Source organism: Patiria miniata, unplaced genomic scaffold (assembly GCF_015706575.1).
Source record: "Patiria miniata isolate m_02_andy unplaced genomic scaffold, ASM1570657v1 HiC_scaffold_19, whole genome shotgun sequence".
Lineage (NCBI taxonomy): Eukaryota > Metazoa > Echinodermata > Asteroidea > Valvatida > Asterinidae > Patiria > Patiria miniata.
In genome coordinates this window covers 10,724,124-10,743,028 of record NW_024037057.1, presented here as the reverse complement: position 1 = coordinate 10,743,028, position 18,905 = coordinate 10,724,124, and the positions used below count along the sequence as shown (strand labels likewise).

Here is an 18,905-nt window from a genome sequence, read left to right as displayed (position 1 = left end):
TTGTTTTTTTTATCATTTCCATACAAGACATCGTCCGAAGCAGTGGTCGAGACTTTGTAATGGACCAAACACTCAGCCGGTAAAGCATTCAGATCCATCTGTTAATGATCACCAGCCGTATAACAGGGACTTTCTAACCTAAGCCGTGCCTATACCATAGTACTGGTGCAATGCTTTCAGCTATGTTTTAATGGGAGACCCAACAAGGTCCGTTAAGCTCGCTGGGTCCGAAAGACGCTTTTACATTGAATGGACTACACCGAATGCTAAAATTGTGTTGCAAAAGCAACTGGAGTTAAGATTGAGTCATGAAAAATGACTTAACAGACACAATTGCAGATAGACAAGTTGTGTCTGAAATCAGCATCGACAATTAAAAGATGGCTTCAGGTTCAACGGACGAGATTATAAAAAGAACAAGATGGCTGAAACAGAGATACTGCTGCCCGATGCTGGTATTTTTGAGTGATTCAACTTTTTTCGGCACTGTGAATTTTGTGCCTTTCCTTACACTTTGACCTTTTCTACTTTCAGACGACTTTAGATGAAGTTACATCGAAGCTTGAATTTGATGGCGACAAAACTAGGACTGCTGCGGAAAAGAAGTGCCATCAAGTAGCAACAGGGAACTGTATAGCTCTCAGAATTATAAAATCAGAATTATGAAAAAATAGACATCAGATGTAACAGAGACAGGAAAAACATTGACCCTAAATTTACAGTATGACCAGGATGTTTTTCATGGCAATTTTTTTTCAATACTTCCACCAGGCTACCACTAGGATGACACATTCACGGAATGTTTGCTGAATAATTGCCAATTGTTCTCTTTTACTGGCCCTGTTTACTGTTAGCAAATGGCCTCGCTTACTTTAGCAGAAAATTCCATGTTCAAGGTTAGGATACTTCCATGTTTATGTAGCTAGGAATGCTGGTATCTGTGCATGCCTTCATCTTTTAAAAGTAATGTACTACATTTGCAAACAAACAAGAAGAAAAAAACCACCACATTATTAAGAAATCCCTTACTTGACTGTAAGTGAATAGTAGTCTCAAGCATCCTGTGAAATCATGGCACCTGTCATTGTCAAGAAATTAGTGGAACTTTGTATCAATTTCCAATGAAGGTTGGCCGACCATTGCTGAATAAAACACTGATTTTTTTTTGGGGGGGGGGGCGCCAAATGCTGCCCCCAATTTACAAAATTTAGTTAGTCCACATGTTGTTTGCAATTGTTTAAACATCCGTGAACGGGTGCAAGTCAGCTAGTCTGGTTCCCTGAACTGCCGTTAGCAAAGAATGTTGATCACAAGTGCCAAATTCCGTGGTTAAGAGTGCCATGAAATTGGGCTGAGGTTATTTGAGAAGTGTTATAATTTTTCCTGCTTGATGTTCATTACAAATGGTTGAGCTGAACTGTCGACTGAGGTAGGTATGAATTCAGAAGTCTGGACTGGTGTGTCATGCTCCATTTTAATTGAGACTTCCTGATCATGTGTCTCACCCTGTGTGCCACCTTCTTTCTCACTGTATCTGTCTCGATCCCTCACTCTATCCCTATGTCTGCCTGTATCTCTGTCTCTCCCCTCCCTTCTATCATGGTATCTGTCACCATCTCTATCTCTGTATCTGTCACTATCTCTGTGTCTGTCTCTCTCCCGGTGCCTGTCATGATACCGGTCCGTATCTCTGCTTCTATCACGGCGTCTGTCACCCTCTCTGTCGTAGTGACTACCACCGTGTCTGTTACCGGGTCGGTCCTGCGGTCCCCCTCTACCTGTGTCTTGCTTGTTGAGGACGATGGGTCTGCGGAAGGTTCTATCGGATCCTCCGAACCGGAGTTGTCCGGACTCCTTCTTGCCTCCAAAACCACCACCTGAGGAGGGAATTACGTACATTTAGTAAGTACTGTGACTTATACATGTGTACATCAAACAACATGGATTAGGAGACATTAACCCTAACCTTATGGTATATTTGGCTAGAAGCCCTGCTGAAGGCAAAAACATGCAGCATAATCCATCCGGCCAAACATCTTAAAGCTATAGTCCATCATTTGCAGCCATCCGAAAAGTAACTGGCGTAATTATTGTTGAAAAACAAACTTGGTTGAAAGATAGTAAGGGAACTAAACTCCCTGTGAAATTATTCTTTCTGGCAAGCTGTCATTTTGAAGTAATCAACGAAAGAAGGCATTTCCAACGGTGATTCTTAAGAAGCACCGTAGGAAAATTTAAATTAGTAGTTCGTTTTGTTATTCAGCGCAGCGCGCACAAGTATTGGAACGACGCACACACGCGCGCGGTTGTTGTAATTCATCGGATCAGTGCGCGACGTCGCGTATAGCTGCAATTCAAAACAATTCAAAACATGATTCAGCAACTTTTGATTTGAAATTGAGATCTTAGAATGTTTTTTTTCTCGGAATGTACAGCTGAAACTTAGCTGAAACTTCATCACGTTAGTTGCTCAGTATCCTTCATTAGATTTTGAACTCTCTTGTTTCTTCAAACGAACAAAATGCACAAATTACAAATGATGGACTGTAGCTTTAAGGCCATAATGCCTCAGAGTCTGGTCTCCAAGTACAGCAGGATACAACTCTGTGGCACTTTTCAATAAGACAAGCTCTCATTGTTTCAGAATTGGCAGTTTATGCACTGGTGTTCGTGGCTCATGCAGTGTGTCACAGACTTTTTACACCTGAGCACTGTGTTCAGTCAGGGTTAATGGGCACGTTTTCCACCTGTGAATAATGAATTGCTTTGTCGCTGTTCGCCAAATGTTGATTTTGAATTGACGTGTGATTTACACAATCAGTGGTGTAGTCAATCACACGTTAATTTACTTCATATGAATAGCTTATTATGACATTATACACTGTATTACAGACAGCATTAATGCTATTGTCTTTCAATAACTTGAAATACTTGTGCATTTTATTGGGTATTGACAATTTGAACTCACCTAATCTTCTAGGAATCCACTTGGCTAAGACGCGTTCACACTCGTATTCAACCAAGATTTCAGAACCGTCCACTGCTAAATGGTTGGCATCTCTCCTAGCTCGGGACGCATACCGCTGTTTGCTGTACTCGACAAACGCGTATCGTTTGGACATTCCCGTTACAATGTCTCGCACTAGACGGATGTAGATGATGTCACCATACTTGGAGAAAATCTGCCCATTGCAAAAATGTAAAATATGTAACGTTTATCTAGCACATATTAGTCCAAAAGATCTTTGCTTCCATTTCAAAAAATTACAGCATCCACCATTTACCTTTTAATAACAACGATTGGGCAAGTCTGTGTCCCATATTGAACAAAGACGCACTGCATTTTCGATGTTCCATGAGCACGAACGGGATACTGAACTTATCTTTAGGCAAACCCAACGCACAGTAGAGATGGAACGCGCATGCCGTAGTCACGTTTCAACAATTATCAGGCCCTATAGATCAGGGCGGAGTGACGTCATCCGATGAAAACATCACTTCACTTATACACCAGTTTTCATCGGTTGCTATGTGTTACCATTCAGCACTCCAGACTCAAGCACCATTGAGTTTCAAGAACCTAAGTCTGGGAGCTAGATTTTGTGCCCATCTATTACACATACAGCACAGGTAGCACATGCATCTTTAGAATAGCACGATATGCAGATAAGTACAATATCACACTGTTGTTGCATGGATTGACCAATCAAACACGATAATTCAGGTTTGCTGAAAATAACGCGCAATCCTAACTTGGTACCGTACCTTTTTTAGCGCGTGTTCTGTTGTTCCAGGATCCAGCCTCCCAATGAACAGTGTGCATTCTGGATCTCCTTGTACAGACTTATTAGGCTTGTAGATTGCCTTCAAATGTAAAAAGGAAGTACAAGTCGTGAAAATGCATGAGGATACTTCCCGTAGTCGGGAATAGCATCGATTTCAGGATATCAACAGGAAACATGTGAACATGTATACGACCCGCACAAAGGCAAGGAAACTTCTATTGCATATGTACATGATGTACAGTAAAGCTCAGATTAACCTTAACTGCCCTGAATCCTTCAAAATCCCCTTTGCCAATATGGAGGAATTTGGAGGATTGAGGTTACATGGCAAAAGTGTGTTACTGATTTCGTAGGATGGGCCGGACCTTGTGTTGTTTAGCTCAGCCTTGCATAATAGCCTGGATTATGCTTGAAATACTCCGTACTGCTCCAAAATGTCACTGGCCAAGCCTCAACATACTGACAGTCACTGCCGCAGGATTTTGCCGGATTCAGGCAGTGGTCACCCCATATTCAAGAAACAAATGAGGAATTTGCAGGATTGAGGCTACATCCTAGCACAAAGGCCTAGGGAGTTAGGGTTAATAAAATTCCTTTTCAATGACAGTATCTTTGTGATAAGGCCAAAGAAAAAAATAAATAATAATTTCTCGTCCGTTTTTGTTTTTTAAGAATGGGAGATGGCGACTCTTTGTTCCCCTTATTTTTTTCCCGTTGCCACACCCTCGCCGGAGCTCCAATGAGTGGTGAATAGCGCCCTCTAATGTTCATACACAGTGTCCATTAATTTACCTTCATGGCTCTTTCAATGGCTCTGTCATGTGGTCTGCTGTCTGTGCCATCAATGCTACCAGCTTTTAGTGGACAGTACACTCTGAGCGTAGGCTCCCACCTGACGTCAGACTCCATCTTGCAACAGTCCTATCTGCAAGGAATAAAATAGATAGTGGATATTTTGCCGGAGGTAATGACGGCAAACTAACGATTACTAAAGGTTTGCCGGCGGCAATCCATATCAACAGAGGGCGCTGTACTCTTTAAAATAGGGCTGAATTATAAGATGTATTAAATTCCCACCAAAAGTTGTGTAGCACGTTTGGTGTAGTGGTTAAGCAAAAGCTCTAGTGAGCGGGATGACTCGGGTTCGATCCCGATTCCCGCCACATTTTAAAGGTTTTTTTCCCATCCCCAAATAAATAAGAATATTCTTCTTTTATTTTTTTAACATGTCTCAATCATTTTATTGCAAAGTATTACATTTTCTTTTTCAGATTTGTGGCTCTGGAGGATTTTTTTTTAAAGGGAAATAAATTCCGAAATTATAAAATGGTCTGAATCCCATCTTGTGAATACGAGGTTACAACGATAATATTGGCATGGAGCCAGACTAAAATTTGTCACCGGAAAATGTTTAATTAAGTACAAAAAAACAGTAACTGCGCATGTTCAGTGCTAGACCCGTAAACGTGGCTTGTAAACTATGCCACGTTCACGGGTCTAGTTCAGTGCATATCCGGCAAACTAACGTTTAGGCCTACTAAAGGTTTGCCGTCTCCGGCAAAATATCCACTGGCACTGCCATTTTTTATCTGTGATTCTGTATATTTTGTAATATTTTTTTTTATATCACTTTTTTATCAGCCAGTGGAGAAGTACACTGTAGTGTAGTCGAGGCTGGTGAGTAAAACTGTCACGCCCCAACTATCGCATCGGTCCCAACTATAGTTGGGCCTGTCCCAACTATAGTTGGGCCTGTCCCAACTATAGTTGGGCCTGTCCCAACTATAGTTGGGCCTGTCCCAACTATAGTTGGGCCTGTCCCAACTGTAGTTCCACAGTTGGGCTGGCCCAACTATAGTTGGGCCTGTCCCAACTGTAAGTTCCATTGTTGGGCTGGCCCATCTATAGTTGGGCCACTCCGATCTTTTTTATTTTGCGGTGTCCCAACTATAGTTTACATTGATGTACAACCATAAAACGTTTCCTACAGCTCTGATACACGTCTGACTTTACTGGGGACCACTGAAATTAGCTATTGATGGGGCGAATCTATAGTTGGGCCATCCCAGTCTTTTTATTTTGCGGTCCCAACTATAGTGTACATTGTTGTACGATTATAAAACATTCCCTACAACTCTAATACACATCTGACTTTACTGGGGACTAATGAAATGATCTATGGGTGGGGACCATCTGTAGTTGGGCCACCGCAATATTTTTATTTGGCAGTCCCAACTATAGTTTACAATTGATGTACGACTATAAAACATTCTCTACAGCTCTGCTTACATTACATTGGCTTACATGTCCGACTTGGGACCTTTGACATTAGCTATGGGTGGGGCCCATCTATAGTTGGCCGGCCATGGCAATCTTTGAATTTTGCAAAATGTTGCTGGATAATAAAACCCAGCAGCTGGACAACTCGTCCAACTAGGCAGTACCACGTGACCGGCCAGCCTTGCGGCATGCATGCACGACGAATACACGGTGCCAGCGCCGCGGAACATTTAATCCAACAAGATCTATCAAGCATGAAGCATCCGGCGCAACTCCAGTCCTAACTATAGTTGGGCCGACCCAACTGCCGCACTATAGTTGGGACAGTCCCAACTATAGTTGGGACCGATGCGATAGTTGGGGCGTGACAAAACTAAAGTAAAAACTCAAATTTTCCACCCAAAAAAATTTCCGTTGATCCAAACATACACAAACATGGCAAACATGACAACATTACAGCAAAAAAGGCATATTGTTGAATTCCGTAATAAACTCCGATTAAAAGAACTGATCGGTGGGTGATTATGCAACACATCGGCATCGCATATGCACACTGCAAATGGGGCGAGTTGACAATCAACAGAATAAGTGTAACGCATGGGATTGTAATTGCATGCCTAAAAAACTCGCCCCACCTGCGCGGCACTGCATTGCAAAATGCAACGAACAAAGTTGAAACGCAACCAAACATTTGGGGCTGTAAAAAAAAGAAGAATGTTTATAGCCTCCTCTTTTGAGCACTCCTGCATCTTTGTTCTCATGTACTTAGAATTCCGTGCCATCCTTTAAGAACTGGAAGCAAAATAAGAACGAAAATACACACCTAAAAATATCCTGCTTTGATCTTACTCGTAGTCGTACTCGTCACGTTGCGGGTGGGGAAGGTCACGTGGGGGTCAGGCCACCGTCACGTGACGCGTCATTTGCAGGGTAGTGTTTGACGTTTGGTGGCGCTATTCATGTATTTCGTCGAAAAAATAACAAGTGACAAAAAATTAAAGTCAAAGCCGACTATACACAGGAAAAACTTTTTTTTTAAACTTTCTGTGACATATAATTCATAGAAACGTAAGTCCATGCATGGATTTACGTTTCTATGAACTTCAGGTGCTGGAGACCTTTAGAAATATGGTTCTATATTGATATCTTTATATGTTGTATACATGCATTCCCGTCGCGGCCGGATGTGCAAAAGTCATATGACTTGAATGATTTTGAGGATGGGATCATTGCACAAAAAGCCTGTGATGCGGGGTTGCCTAAAACAGTCATGTAATTCCTTGCTATTAACCAGAGTTCATGCAGGCGTACGTTAATATCTGTATCCTATTGCTCGACTCCAGTAGTATGGATGGTTGACTGTTTCATGTTCGAACGAGGTAATTTGACGTTTTAATGTTTGTTTAATTCTTTGCCTTTTTAATTCAGCAACAATATACAATCCAGATATACCTGCAGATATATCTGCAACACAAATTAAGTGGTAACGCCGAAGATAAAAGAGAGGGAAAGAAAGACTAGAATACTTGCTCAAGCCCTTGCCCCCCCCCCCCCCCCCCCGCCCCAGCGGATTTTTGTAAAAATATTTGTCAGGAACTATTTCCATAAATGTGCCGACATGAAAAAGAAAAGAAAACTCTAAATAATACCACAATTTGCTGTAAAAATCGGCATTCCATATCCAGTATGCATAATCATGATTTGTTTTGAGGAGCGCCCCCATTTGGAAGGTGGGTACCACCCCCCCCCTTTTTTAAATTTTACGAAGGCCAAGTGTCCGGAAAAAAAGGTACATTTCGGCGCCGGGCGCGGGATGTACGGTTGCCCACCTCCTAGACATAAAAAGCTGGCATGATACCCTCTGCAAACCCACAAAAAATTCTGGTTCTATCCCTGAATATTATTTTTGTCAACACCGAAAAAAACTTGCGTTTCTGCTGTCACAGTCAACCGAATTTGTGCATTACTATTTTCCGAGGGCATTAAAAACCGCACACCTTTGTTTGCCAATTGTCGAAAAGGAGCGCGCTAAACAAAATAGTGGTCTCGCACGGAGCGGAGACAAACGGGCCTAGTAATGGTCTACTATTTCGGTCAATAGAGGGCGCGCCACATAATTAGTGGTCCTACCCATGGTCCTAACACTGAATAAAGATAAACACAGATGCCGCACCATAACAAAAAAAAAGAACACACTCATTGTTCAGGGAAATACCGGATGATTTATTTTTACATTTTGTGCAGTCCTTCCGCTTCGTCTTTGCAAATTATTTCGCGAGAAACCGTCAAGACTAAAAATTATTATGACCAAATCACCACAGTGTTTTAAACTCGAAAACTATCCGAATGAAAGTCAACGGTCACGGAAAACAACACACTGGTTATGTGTAGGCGCTATAGCTCAGTCAATGGGTTTGTACTCAACATCCAGTTCGGATACGGTGCAAAAGACCTCTCGATATCGTCACTCGGCCGGTGTCGTGGCTTATTAACCGAGTCACCAACAAAAAATCGAAAAGCTGAGTTGATAGAGCGTCACACGATGTTCCAGAGGTAGCATGCAGGCTAGCGTCCCATTTATGTATTGATTATAAAAATAGTTTAATAAGAAAACCATTCAAACGAAGGTTCTTCCAAGAGTTTTGCGAGTTGTTTATTTAATGGTCTGAAGTATCGATATAAAGTCATCAACACGGAATCGCTCACTTTGGGGTGTGGTGGATGGGGCCGGCTCTGTGGGACGCAAGAATAGATTGGTTTGGTCAAACACCAGAAACCACTGGTGCTATTCTTGACGAAAATATCCTTGGTAAAGAATGGCCGGATGCCCAGGTATTTCTCGATGCGCTGGAGTTGAGGCACCGGGTCCCGCTGAAACGGGTCGCCATCAATCGCAAGGAATCGCCCGGGCGGGAAGTGCCTCAGCCACCGCTTGACAAAAACAGAGTACGCGGACTGTATGAGATACTCGGAGTGTACGTTCACGTACCCGTCTGCAGTCATGACAGCCTCTTCAAAAGTGGCAGGAAAGTAAAAATCTTGAGTCCTGAGTCTTTCGAAGTTGTAGTGCGAGATGGCTCGCTTGACTGGGTCCTTCATGATCATGAGGATCTTCACATCGGGGAGATTTTGGATGATTCTTTCTGGGACGCCCTCACCATGGTAGTAGTCCGGGGTTTTCTCGATAGTGACTTGTCTCGGCGTGCTGTAGTGCATCATCTTGCGGTATCGCTCCAGACCTTGCTCAAATTCCTCCGGCTTATTCCAGAACCACGGTTCGTCATACGCCATGGCTATGTCCGGATGGTAACTGAGGTAGGTTCTCAACGCATACGTCCCTGATTTCATTGCACCTTTGAATGGAGAACCGTGAAAATCAAACGTGGCAATTTTTTATACACTTTTCGATCTTTAAAATAGGGACCGCACACCATTAAAAAAGTTCCGAAAAGCCAGTTTTTGTGGCCATGGGGTAATATTTTGAGGCGCGTGGTGGCAGCATTCAGACGGACACTTTTCCCTTGTTTAAGTCATGTTTAAGCTCATGTGCGCATGTTCAAAATGACGTTAAAAAATGAAAAGGACAGTGTTTGCTGCCACGAAGCGTCTCAAAAGTCTCACATTGAAAGAAAAAGTTAACATTATGCACATAGCCATCTAATTTTTTGAAATCGGATGAGATATTAACAATTCTTTTCCAAGGTACTTTTTGACTTCTTATCTCTATGGGGGACATTTATCTTTGCCTTGTTTACTGATCCGTATTCGGTAAACAATATCAAAATCCAATAACTGAACAACCATTTTATTCAGGCAGTTTCGAATTTGAAAAACATAAGCCTGAGGAATGACATAGTTCAAAATGGGGAAATATTAAATTGTGAACTTTGTGAGTTTGGTCTCTGGTTACAACAATACATAATAATATTTCGGAAAAGTCCCACTTGCTTGTACGAAATAATGTGATAAGCATCCTGTGAAATCAGTGCACCTATTATGCTTTCAATATCAAGAAAAGAGAAATTATCATCATTTCCAGTACTGATGCATAGGAGCTAACAATATGGCAATCGCGAGAAAAAAAACACGATTTAATTTCCTCAAAATTTCTTCCAAACTTTTGTAAACCAATTGGTCAAGTTTTTTTTTTTTTTTTTATAATACTCACCAATTATGATGGCTTGGGGTAGTCTCTTTTCACAGTGTCGCTCAGTCAACGTAGCCTCGCTCAAGTCGCCGAAATCAGCCATTATGTGTGAAGCTGGAGTGTAACAGTAACAGCACGTGTCGCACACAACGTCTGTTTCATTACACGTGTGCCGTAGGATGTAACGCCCGTAAGATGCATCACGCCACCAGTAGATGGAACGGTCGTCGGGTAGCGATGGGAGATTGACAGTGGCGGTGTACATCAAATACACCATCAAAATTGCGGTTGAGACGAGGTACGAAACACCAAAAGCCCATAATGCTTTGGAACGGAAACTCATCTTGTCACTTCCGTCACGTGATGTTTCCGGATGCTGGGTAAAATTGCCAAAAATAATTTCCAAGACTATATTTAATTGATGATGACCTCAGCTGCCACAGCTGTGTTACGGAAATAAAATTCAAATCCAAATCATGTTGATTGGACAAAATTTAACCAAATTTGAACTCAAAATTACAGGATAATATAAGTATATTTAGAGTTAAGGAATTAAATTTTCGCTGTTTCCACCCAGGTAATTAAGTAGCGTCCCAAGTATCAAGTGGAAACTTGTATAGATTTCAAATTCAGGAAAGTAAGTTCTCATGAAATTTAGCATCCATATTATTGCTGTGTGGCTCGAAAAGACACGGAGGGAGTCCGTATTTGAGACACATTTACGGAGCTTTGGGCATCTTACTTAATGCACGAGTCGCCGGAGTCGGCCATATTAAATTGTAAACGAGGCACACTCTTCATTTCAGATTGGAACTTAGAAATGAAAGCAATGAAATAAAAGTTCATTGCAAATTAATACCAGTCTGCTCTGATGAATAATTTAAAATTTGTGATTAAACATGCGCTATGATGTTTTAAGCCACATTTAAAAACAAACAAACAAACACCCCAACAACCCAAACAAACAAACAAACAAACAAACAAACAAACAAACAAACGAACGTGAGGCTTGGAAGGCATCCAATCATAAAATAGTCTGGCACCACCCCATTCAACAGTTTACAATGTATAAAAAAGATTCCGGGAACACGATCGAAAATGTCTTCCTCGTGAATTCAAATAAGGTATATAATTTAGTGACTGCAAAATATCATGGGTGCTCGAGACACGGAAGTAATATTCCGGACAAATAATAATCACTACATCAATTCATTGAACGTAGAATATAGTGGGTGATATACCTTTTGTCCTATAATGTAGCAGAATGATATATTTTCTGTAGTTAAAAAAGGTGAATATCACCCTCCAATATACAATTAATATGAAATCTTACCTGTTGCTACTCAATCATCATTGACATAATATTATATCATGCCACGTACACGTTCGCGCTATATGCAGCACTATAGCAGCAATGACTGATCACATCTGTGTATATCTCTATGGCGGTTTACCGTGTGTGTTGTAAAACTAGTGAGGCGTGAAGATTCATTGTTGTGCGTTCGTTGTTCATTTTTAACAATTGAATTGAGGTCAGGCAATGCTCAGTGTATGGCGTAGTTCTACATGCAGAGTTAGGCTGGTTTATCAACGATTACGTTGGCGCAGTGTTTACCATGGCCAAATCAGTAGTGCATGACTCGCAGGGTTTATAAAGATGAAAGACCAATTTGTTTGATAGTGAAATTTTAATATTTATTTAGTCATAATTCAGTCAACACAGCCCCATGCCTCATTGGTGCATGCCTTTTTCATAATTGTTGGTTTGAGTAAAATATTCCCGACATTTGATCAGTTCATCAGTAGTTTTTCTCGTGTTGACAAACAAAATATTTACGGTGGTGACTGCTGTTTGTGAAGCGCGCCCTCTTTTTAAAGAAAATTAAAGTTGACTTTAGTTAGTTTATTCATTAAGTCAAATTAATTACTTAAATTAATAAATTAAATTAATTAATTAAATTAGTAATGAGTTCATTCATTTTTTTTCAAATTATGCATTTTTGAAAAATGAATTATTGTACCGTCCAATTAATTAATTGCTAGATTAATTAAATGAGTATTTTTTAAGAATAAGTACTTTTTTAATTGAGCAGTACGTGTAATGTAATTTAAAGCATTTAAAAAATAATGTAAATGATTATTATAACGTCAAAACTTGAATAATTGAAGGGATCATTATCATTCTTTTGGTGGAGTGGAGTGTGTGGCCTAGTGGTTAGGGTTCGCTACTCATGATCAGAGGGTCAGGGGTTCGAATCCAGCTGCTGGCCATACATTGTGTCCTTGGGCAAGGCACTTCACCCCCACTTGCCCCTCTCCACCCAGGAGTATAAATGGGTACCGGCATTAGCTGGGGAGTAATCTGCGATGGACTAGCATCCCATCCAGGGGAGTAGAAATATTCTCAGTCGTTTCATGCTACTGAAACCGGAGATAAACGCCGGCCTGATGAGCCACATTGGCTCAGGACAGACTTTACTTACTTTTTTAATCATTCTTTTGAGGTTAACAACGGGATACCCCCAGGAAATTAAGATTTATTGACATTTAAGAATATAAATAAAATGCTAATTAGTTATACTAGGTAAAAAACTTGAAGCTGGTCTCCATTATTGAACAACTTCAGTTCACTTTCCAAGATGATCGTCGCTCATAGTGTGCTAATTGATTGCCTGCCCGGTCCCCTCCCCGCCCCGCCCCCTGACGCTAATTGAATTCCCCTTTTTATTTATTTCTTTGTTCACTGATTTATTCCATTATTTATCAATTTATTTCTCCATGTACTCGTGTTTTGAAAAATCCCGCCCGCAAGGTTCTCAAATTGCGATCGCCTATGCGCAAGTTGTAACGTGCGCACGCAAATTAAAATGGCGCAGTGTAATTTGCGTGCTTCGCAATTCGGGAGTCCCTCGCGCAAGTTTGACGCGGGGCCCGGGGGACTCAAATTGCGCTCGACAATTTTTTTGTTCAGTGTTGACAATAAGGCCGCATCCGAATCAACAGTCTAGAGCTAGGTCTAGGTCCGCGCCCATTGAAAATACGCGGGGACGCGCTGACAATAGACGTAGCCGTAGCTCTGCAAGCCCGTTTCGGACACGGCCTAATCTTACCGGTGACCACTATTTGTGTAGCGCGCCCTCTTTTGAAAGGAAAATGTAAGTTCCTGAAAATATGAGGGATGTGCTAGTCTTCCTTTGATTTAACTATATCATTTTATTTTTGGACGATTAATCTTGATATTTAATAAATGTAATAGATTTGTGTTATGTATAATTTGAATTATTAAACGAAATTTCAAGTCAATACATCAGGTATTTCGTCTTGTGGAAGTTAAATTCCTGTTTCAGTTCGGCCTCGACTCAGGTCGTCCGACTGGAGTGCAAGACTAGCATTAAAACAAATATGGCGGTGCCCAGGGCTGACTTCTGAAACACGATGGAAAGTGGACGGAAGTTTCCGGGTGATTCAGCAGCGACGAGTGAAGTACCTACTGCTCTACTTATATCCTTTGACGATGAGCCTCCAGTCGAAGGAACAAAAGGAGGAAGTATGGCAGATCAGCAGGGCAGTGTTGAGCAGAAAAGCGACCCTGGAAGTGGAACTGAGCGAAGCCGAAGTGCGACTGATCCGATGCTGTTGGCGCTAGATGTCGTGGCTGATTGTCCGCCTAGTCGGGCCGACCCCGCCGGCCCAGCCGACCCCACTGGCGAGGGACGGGCCGGTGCAACAGTGCACGGAGACGATACGAATGCGGCATTGAGTGCCAGTCAGATCGACTCACAGAAACGGGTAGGCCTACATTGAACAAGTTGTCAGGTTGTTCTTATTTGAAGTTGAAAATTGTGAAAATCTGCCAATCTTGGGGAAACTTGCCAAAATCTCACACAGTTAAATGCTAGTTTGCACCTAGCTGGAGTTACCCAGCCCTGAATTTTATAATTGGGTTGTCATGCCTACATGACAACCCAATGATACAATTTAGGGCTGGGTAACTCCAGCTAGTTTGCACCTGTTAAAAAAATGTTGCAACCTGACGCCACTTTTTTTCTTCATATATCATCTCAATGAAGGTCAGTCATTGCAAAAATGACGATAATTAAGACATGAATCTAGGACTGAGAAACATTTCCAATTTTGTTAAGAAATACTTAGAAAATGTTCTTGACTCTTCAGAGACTTTGTACACAACTAGCTGCTGACATGGCTGAAGTGGCGTCAGGTTGCAACATTTTTTGAAAAAATATATGCCTATACATTTTTCTTTTATTTTTTAAACCTATAGGATACACCCATGCTGTTGTAAATTATAATAATACAACTTTGTTAATACCTGGTAAAGTGTTATAGGAGGACCCTGTTTCATAAACATGATAAAGATTCTAAAATTAAAAAGAGCACAAAAAGATACTTCAATATTTCTGGACTTTTGGCCTACCTAGAATTATAGTTGGCGATAGGCCTACCAGCATGAAAAGAGACCGATATTCAATAATATTTCGCTAAGATACCGCCGACCCTCAATCAATCGTGGATCTGGTTATAATAAAAATGCAACTTACATCAGGGAATCAAGTGCTTTCAAACATCGGCACACAATATCAGGAAAAAATGTTGCCACGTGACGCCACTGAAATAAGCAGTTGTGTACAAAGTCTATGGAGAGTCAAGAAAATGTTCGTTAAGTATTTCCTAACAAAATTGGAAATGTTCTCAGTCCCAGATTCATGTCTTATCGTCATTTTTGCAATGACTGACCTTCAATGAGATGATATAAAGAAAAAAGTGATGTCAGGTTGCAACGTTTGTTCCCAATATCGCCATCTCCATTGCGTCATGTGTTTCTTGGGTTGTCTCAGATTTTGAATATGAGTTTGTAAGTTGTGATACATTTTGACTTCAGCATCCTTAAACGATGACCTCATTTTGACACAAATTTGGATACTTTTACTTTTTTTTCTTTCAAATGCTGCAGGGTACAATGGAGGAGGTGAAACTGTGCGGTTACTTGAACAAAATGGGGGACAAAGGGATTATCAAGACCTACAAGACCAGATGGTACACAAATTAAGGAAATTAAAGTTGCCCATGCTTTTAAACAAATTTGAGTATCAATCATTTTCAACTTGTTTGTTTAATTCCAACAAAAACACTTTTTCCCCCCTGTTTTGGACATCTGCACCCCTTTAAAAAAAGGGACGGTTTTCGGCACAAACGGATCCGCTTTTGCAATCAGACTGGCCCCCGGCCTATACATTATTAATTATGATTGTGGGGCAGGAACCAGCCTACCCCGCGAGAACGGAAAATTTTATGGAAGCCAAGAATTTGAAATTGCAAAATTTAAACTTCAATAAACAAGGGCCGATTTTCTTTGGTCGATATCTCATTCAAAAGTAAATAGCACTTGGATTGCTAGAAAAATAGCAATTCACAAAAGGAATCTATTTTTCGGGATGAAATGAATCCGTCTGGCTGGCTGCCATTTAGAAGAAATCAAGAAATGTAGGTGATTTCCAACGATGAATCAATTGACTGATTTTGGGGAATAAAGAGTGCATTGATGAAACTGTGTTTTTACGTCATGATCGAAAAGCTGTGCAGGGGTCTCACTGTTAGGCTTGCAAAGTGTAATATCCACTGAGCTGAAATTTCAACAGGTTAGGTTTTGAACAATCGTCTTTGGTTTTTGAGTGATGTTATTATTTGAAGCAACATAATACATGAAAACCAAATGAACCCATACACATGTATACATTGTATACTTTACTTTATTATTTAATTGTTGAAACATCCTGCACAATGGATTTATACAGTGATGTAATGACATCATTGTTAAAACAGGAAGAGGAAATAGTAGTGTGCTATAAATAGGCCTGTACAACATGTACATATATGTACATGTGCACATAGTACAGTGTACGTATGCATGTGCATGTATGGGCATGTACATACACATACATGCACACGCAAACTTGACTGCAATTGGGGACCCCCTATTGTCCCTCTTTTGTTTGCACTAACTTTTTAGGAAGACCTCCCATATGTTTTGTACACAAATCCAAATTGGTGACCTCTCGGGAATTGGGGACCCTTTCTATTGTTTACCGTCCCGTATTGAATGCAGAAATAATAATAATAAATAATAAAAATTGCATTTATTATGCGCATACATGTACCATAAAATGTTTAAATGCACATTACAAAACCTAGACAACAGCTAAAATATTAACAGTACGAATTCAAATTAAACATTAGTCTTAACTCATATAGTATACTGAACTTCTATATTCTATAATTATTTCATCAACAAGAAAATGTATGTTGTTTGTACATCGTACATTGTACTACTTTCTGAACAGTCACAGAAAGACAAAACATCCTGTTCCCCTGCCATGACTTTATACACAGGCTAGTCACCAACAGCCAACATTTCTTATAAAAATGTGACAAGTTGAATTCCATCAACAGACAAAAGCAAGGAACTTTTTTACTTGATTGTTTCGGTACTAAACCTAGACAACATGTATTAGTCACTGATTCTCGGTTTGAGGTTACAATAGTCATGTGTATGATTGATTGACTGGAAAAATGATTACATTTTTTCCTGTCATTATGGTCATCAATTTTCGATATTGTTGCAAATTGTCAAGGTTTTGCTTTTTCACTGGAATACCTGAACAGAAACAGCTTGCTCAGGAAATGAAATTAATAAAAAAATACGACATTGAGTTCCAGACAAGTTGCGGATAGAATCATTCAATTTTTCCGGAAGAAGCTCTGTATTTGTCCCTGACATGTTCCAGGGAAAGTTTCATTAGCAACTGCTGATAACTTCATTGCAGGAAGATTGTGGGGAAGTTGTTAAGAATCCTGCAACTTATACCCGATGCGATGCCTGCAACTTTGCCGGAACTCGACCCAGATATGATTGAAATCTAAAAATTAATGTGGCCTGACGTTGCGAACTTAGCAAGTTCTTCTTCAGAGGCTGAAACAGAAAAGTTTTAGCCTCTGAAAAAGAACTTGCTAAGTTCGCAACGTCCATGACGTCAGGCCACATTAATTTTTAGAATTATATATTTCAGGTCCATCAAGTCAGTAAGCAGTTTGCAGCAGTCTTACTTTTTTTCAGATATGATTGAGACGGGCCAACCAATATTTTATTCTTTTCTTTCTCATCAGGTTTGTCTTTGATAGACAGAGATGTCGTCTATACTACTATAGAACTCCACATGATCTGTTACCTCTTGGGTAAGCGTTGAGAGTACTTTGACAAGTCTAATGACCATATAAGGATATGTCTTAAAGATGCACTGTCCATGCTCAACAAATCTGATGTTTTTCTTCTGACAAATTTCAATTCTTGAATTGAAGTTGCAGCATTAAGCTGTATACTTAGCAAGGACGTGAGATGATCTTTGGAATGTCTTGGCCCAGTGAGCAGGGGTACTAATGATGTTGTGGCTTGTGGATTACTTCTGCTAGATGTGTGTGAGAATTTATACATATTGTATCATTTTGTGCAGATCAATTGACATAGCTAATGCAACGTTTAACTTCGAGGCCAATGACTCGACTAGTACCGGCCAGTTCCATATATCGTGAGTTTCCTTACATACAAAGTGATAATTAATAAGCTTTGTTATTATCTTGTGTTCAGACTTTGGGAAACAATAAATTTAAAAAAAAATCTGCATGTGCACTGTGAGTGACATCTACCGGTACAGCTGATTTCATGAAACTGTGTTACGCCATGTGTACGATTACCAAAATCTATACAATGATAAAATCGTCCATTTTCTATACAGTACATCATAACTTATGCAACTTACGCAGTAAAATGTGGCAAAAGTTGAGTTATACCAAATGTTACGTAACATTTAATTAAATCGGCTGCTGGAAAGTGCTGATCAATCTATAAAGTAAATATTTCATAAATAAATGTTATATTTTGAGCACAAAAGCTTGATATATTGATGTTTGTTGAATTTAATTTGATTGATTGAAGTACGGGCGGCCGCATTTATCACCTACAAGCCAAAGACAGACACACGATGATGTTCTGGTTGCAAGAACTACAGGTACTTTCTTCAATTTTTCTCGCTAAATTGGAACATTTAAACAGATTGGATTGATATATGAGTTTGCTAAGATGCGATACATGCTTGAACGTTAACCAGTTTTATTACACCGGGATTATTTTGACATTGATGGACCCAGGCGCGGGAATGTTTTTCATGAACCTCGATGCTAGATGGGTTCAGGCCGTCATCTGCGGGTAGCACACCCTGATATTTGCAGCCTTGCTCGCTGCGAGCGGGTCGCTGACAGATACTTCCCGCCTCGCTCGTTGCTTGTTTGTCTGTCATCTGTTCTAAATACCGCAAAACCTTTGCGTGTTTACACATCATCCGACGTGGACTAGTTAAACTGAATAATTCAGTGACACATGATCAACTATCCACCAATCAGATGACAGACGTTGAATAATACAAGATATGTTCTTGTTATAATGATATTTTGAGTTCCTCATTGTTTCATAGTTCAAAAATTATTTTTTGTAGGAACGTCGAAGAGCTTACAGTCATCAGAGAACTTCACTGCAAAGAGATAAATCATTGGGTCATGTGTCGCCAACATCAGTGGTAAATATTTACAGAAACATTTTGTAAATATTGCCTTAACTCTTAATC

General features: G+C 40.3%; 3 protein-coding genes across 3 annotated transcripts in view; 1 reads left to right on the top strand and 2 right to left on the bottom strand.

Moving 5' to 3' along the window:
• Positions 1-1,204: 1,204 nt before the first annotated feature.
• LOC119725772 (U11/U12 small nuclear ribonucleoprotein 35 kDa protein-like) lies at positions 1,205-6,952 on the bottom strand. The gene is made up of 5 exons (XM_038197340.1): positions 6,889-6,952; positions 4,578-4,710; positions 3,766-3,864; positions 2,969-3,182; positions 1,205-1,877 (listed from the first exon to the last, which is right to left on the bottom strand). The coding sequence occupies exons 2-5, from the start codon at positions 4,692-4,694 to the stop codon at positions 1,372-1,374; spliced, it is 936 nt and encodes a 311-aa protein (XP_038053268.1). The 5' UTR covers positions 4,695-4,710; positions 6,889-6,952; the 3' UTR covers positions 1,205-1,371.
• Positions 6,953-8,267: 1,315 nt separating this feature from the next.
• On the bottom strand, positions 8,268-12,042 carry LOC119725770 (heparan sulfate glucosamine 3-O-sulfotransferase 1-like). Its single transcript, XM_038197339.1, has 3 exons — positions 11,546-12,042; positions 10,234-10,655; positions 8,268-9,418 (listed from the first exon to the last, which is right to left on the bottom strand). Exons 2-3 carry the CDS (start codon positions 10,553-10,555, stop codon positions 8,667-8,669), a joined length of 1,074 nt encoding a protein of 357 aa, XP_038053267.1. The 5' UTR covers positions 10,556-10,655; positions 11,546-12,042; the 3' UTR covers positions 8,268-8,666.
• A 1,331-nt stretch (positions 12,043-13,373) lies between these two features.
• The window catches only part of LOC119725768 (TBC1 domain family member 2B-like), a 30,989-nt gene continuing 25,457 nt past the window's right edge, over positions 13,374-18,905 (top strand). Inside the window, exons 1-6 of the mRNA XM_038197335.1 lie at positions 13,374-14,001; positions 15,185-15,267; positions 17,395-17,463; positions 17,739-17,813; positions 18,221-18,293; positions 18,777-18,857. Of these exons, the coding sequence (XP_038053263.1) occupies positions 13,648-14,001; positions 15,185-15,267; positions 17,395-17,463; positions 17,739-17,813; positions 18,221-18,293; positions 18,777-18,857 (735 nt within the window). The 5' untranslated portion in view covers positions 13,374-13,647. The remainder of the gene's footprint in view (positions 14,002-15,184; positions 15,268-17,394; positions 17,464-17,738; positions 17,814-18,220; positions 18,294-18,776; positions 18,858-18,905) is intronic.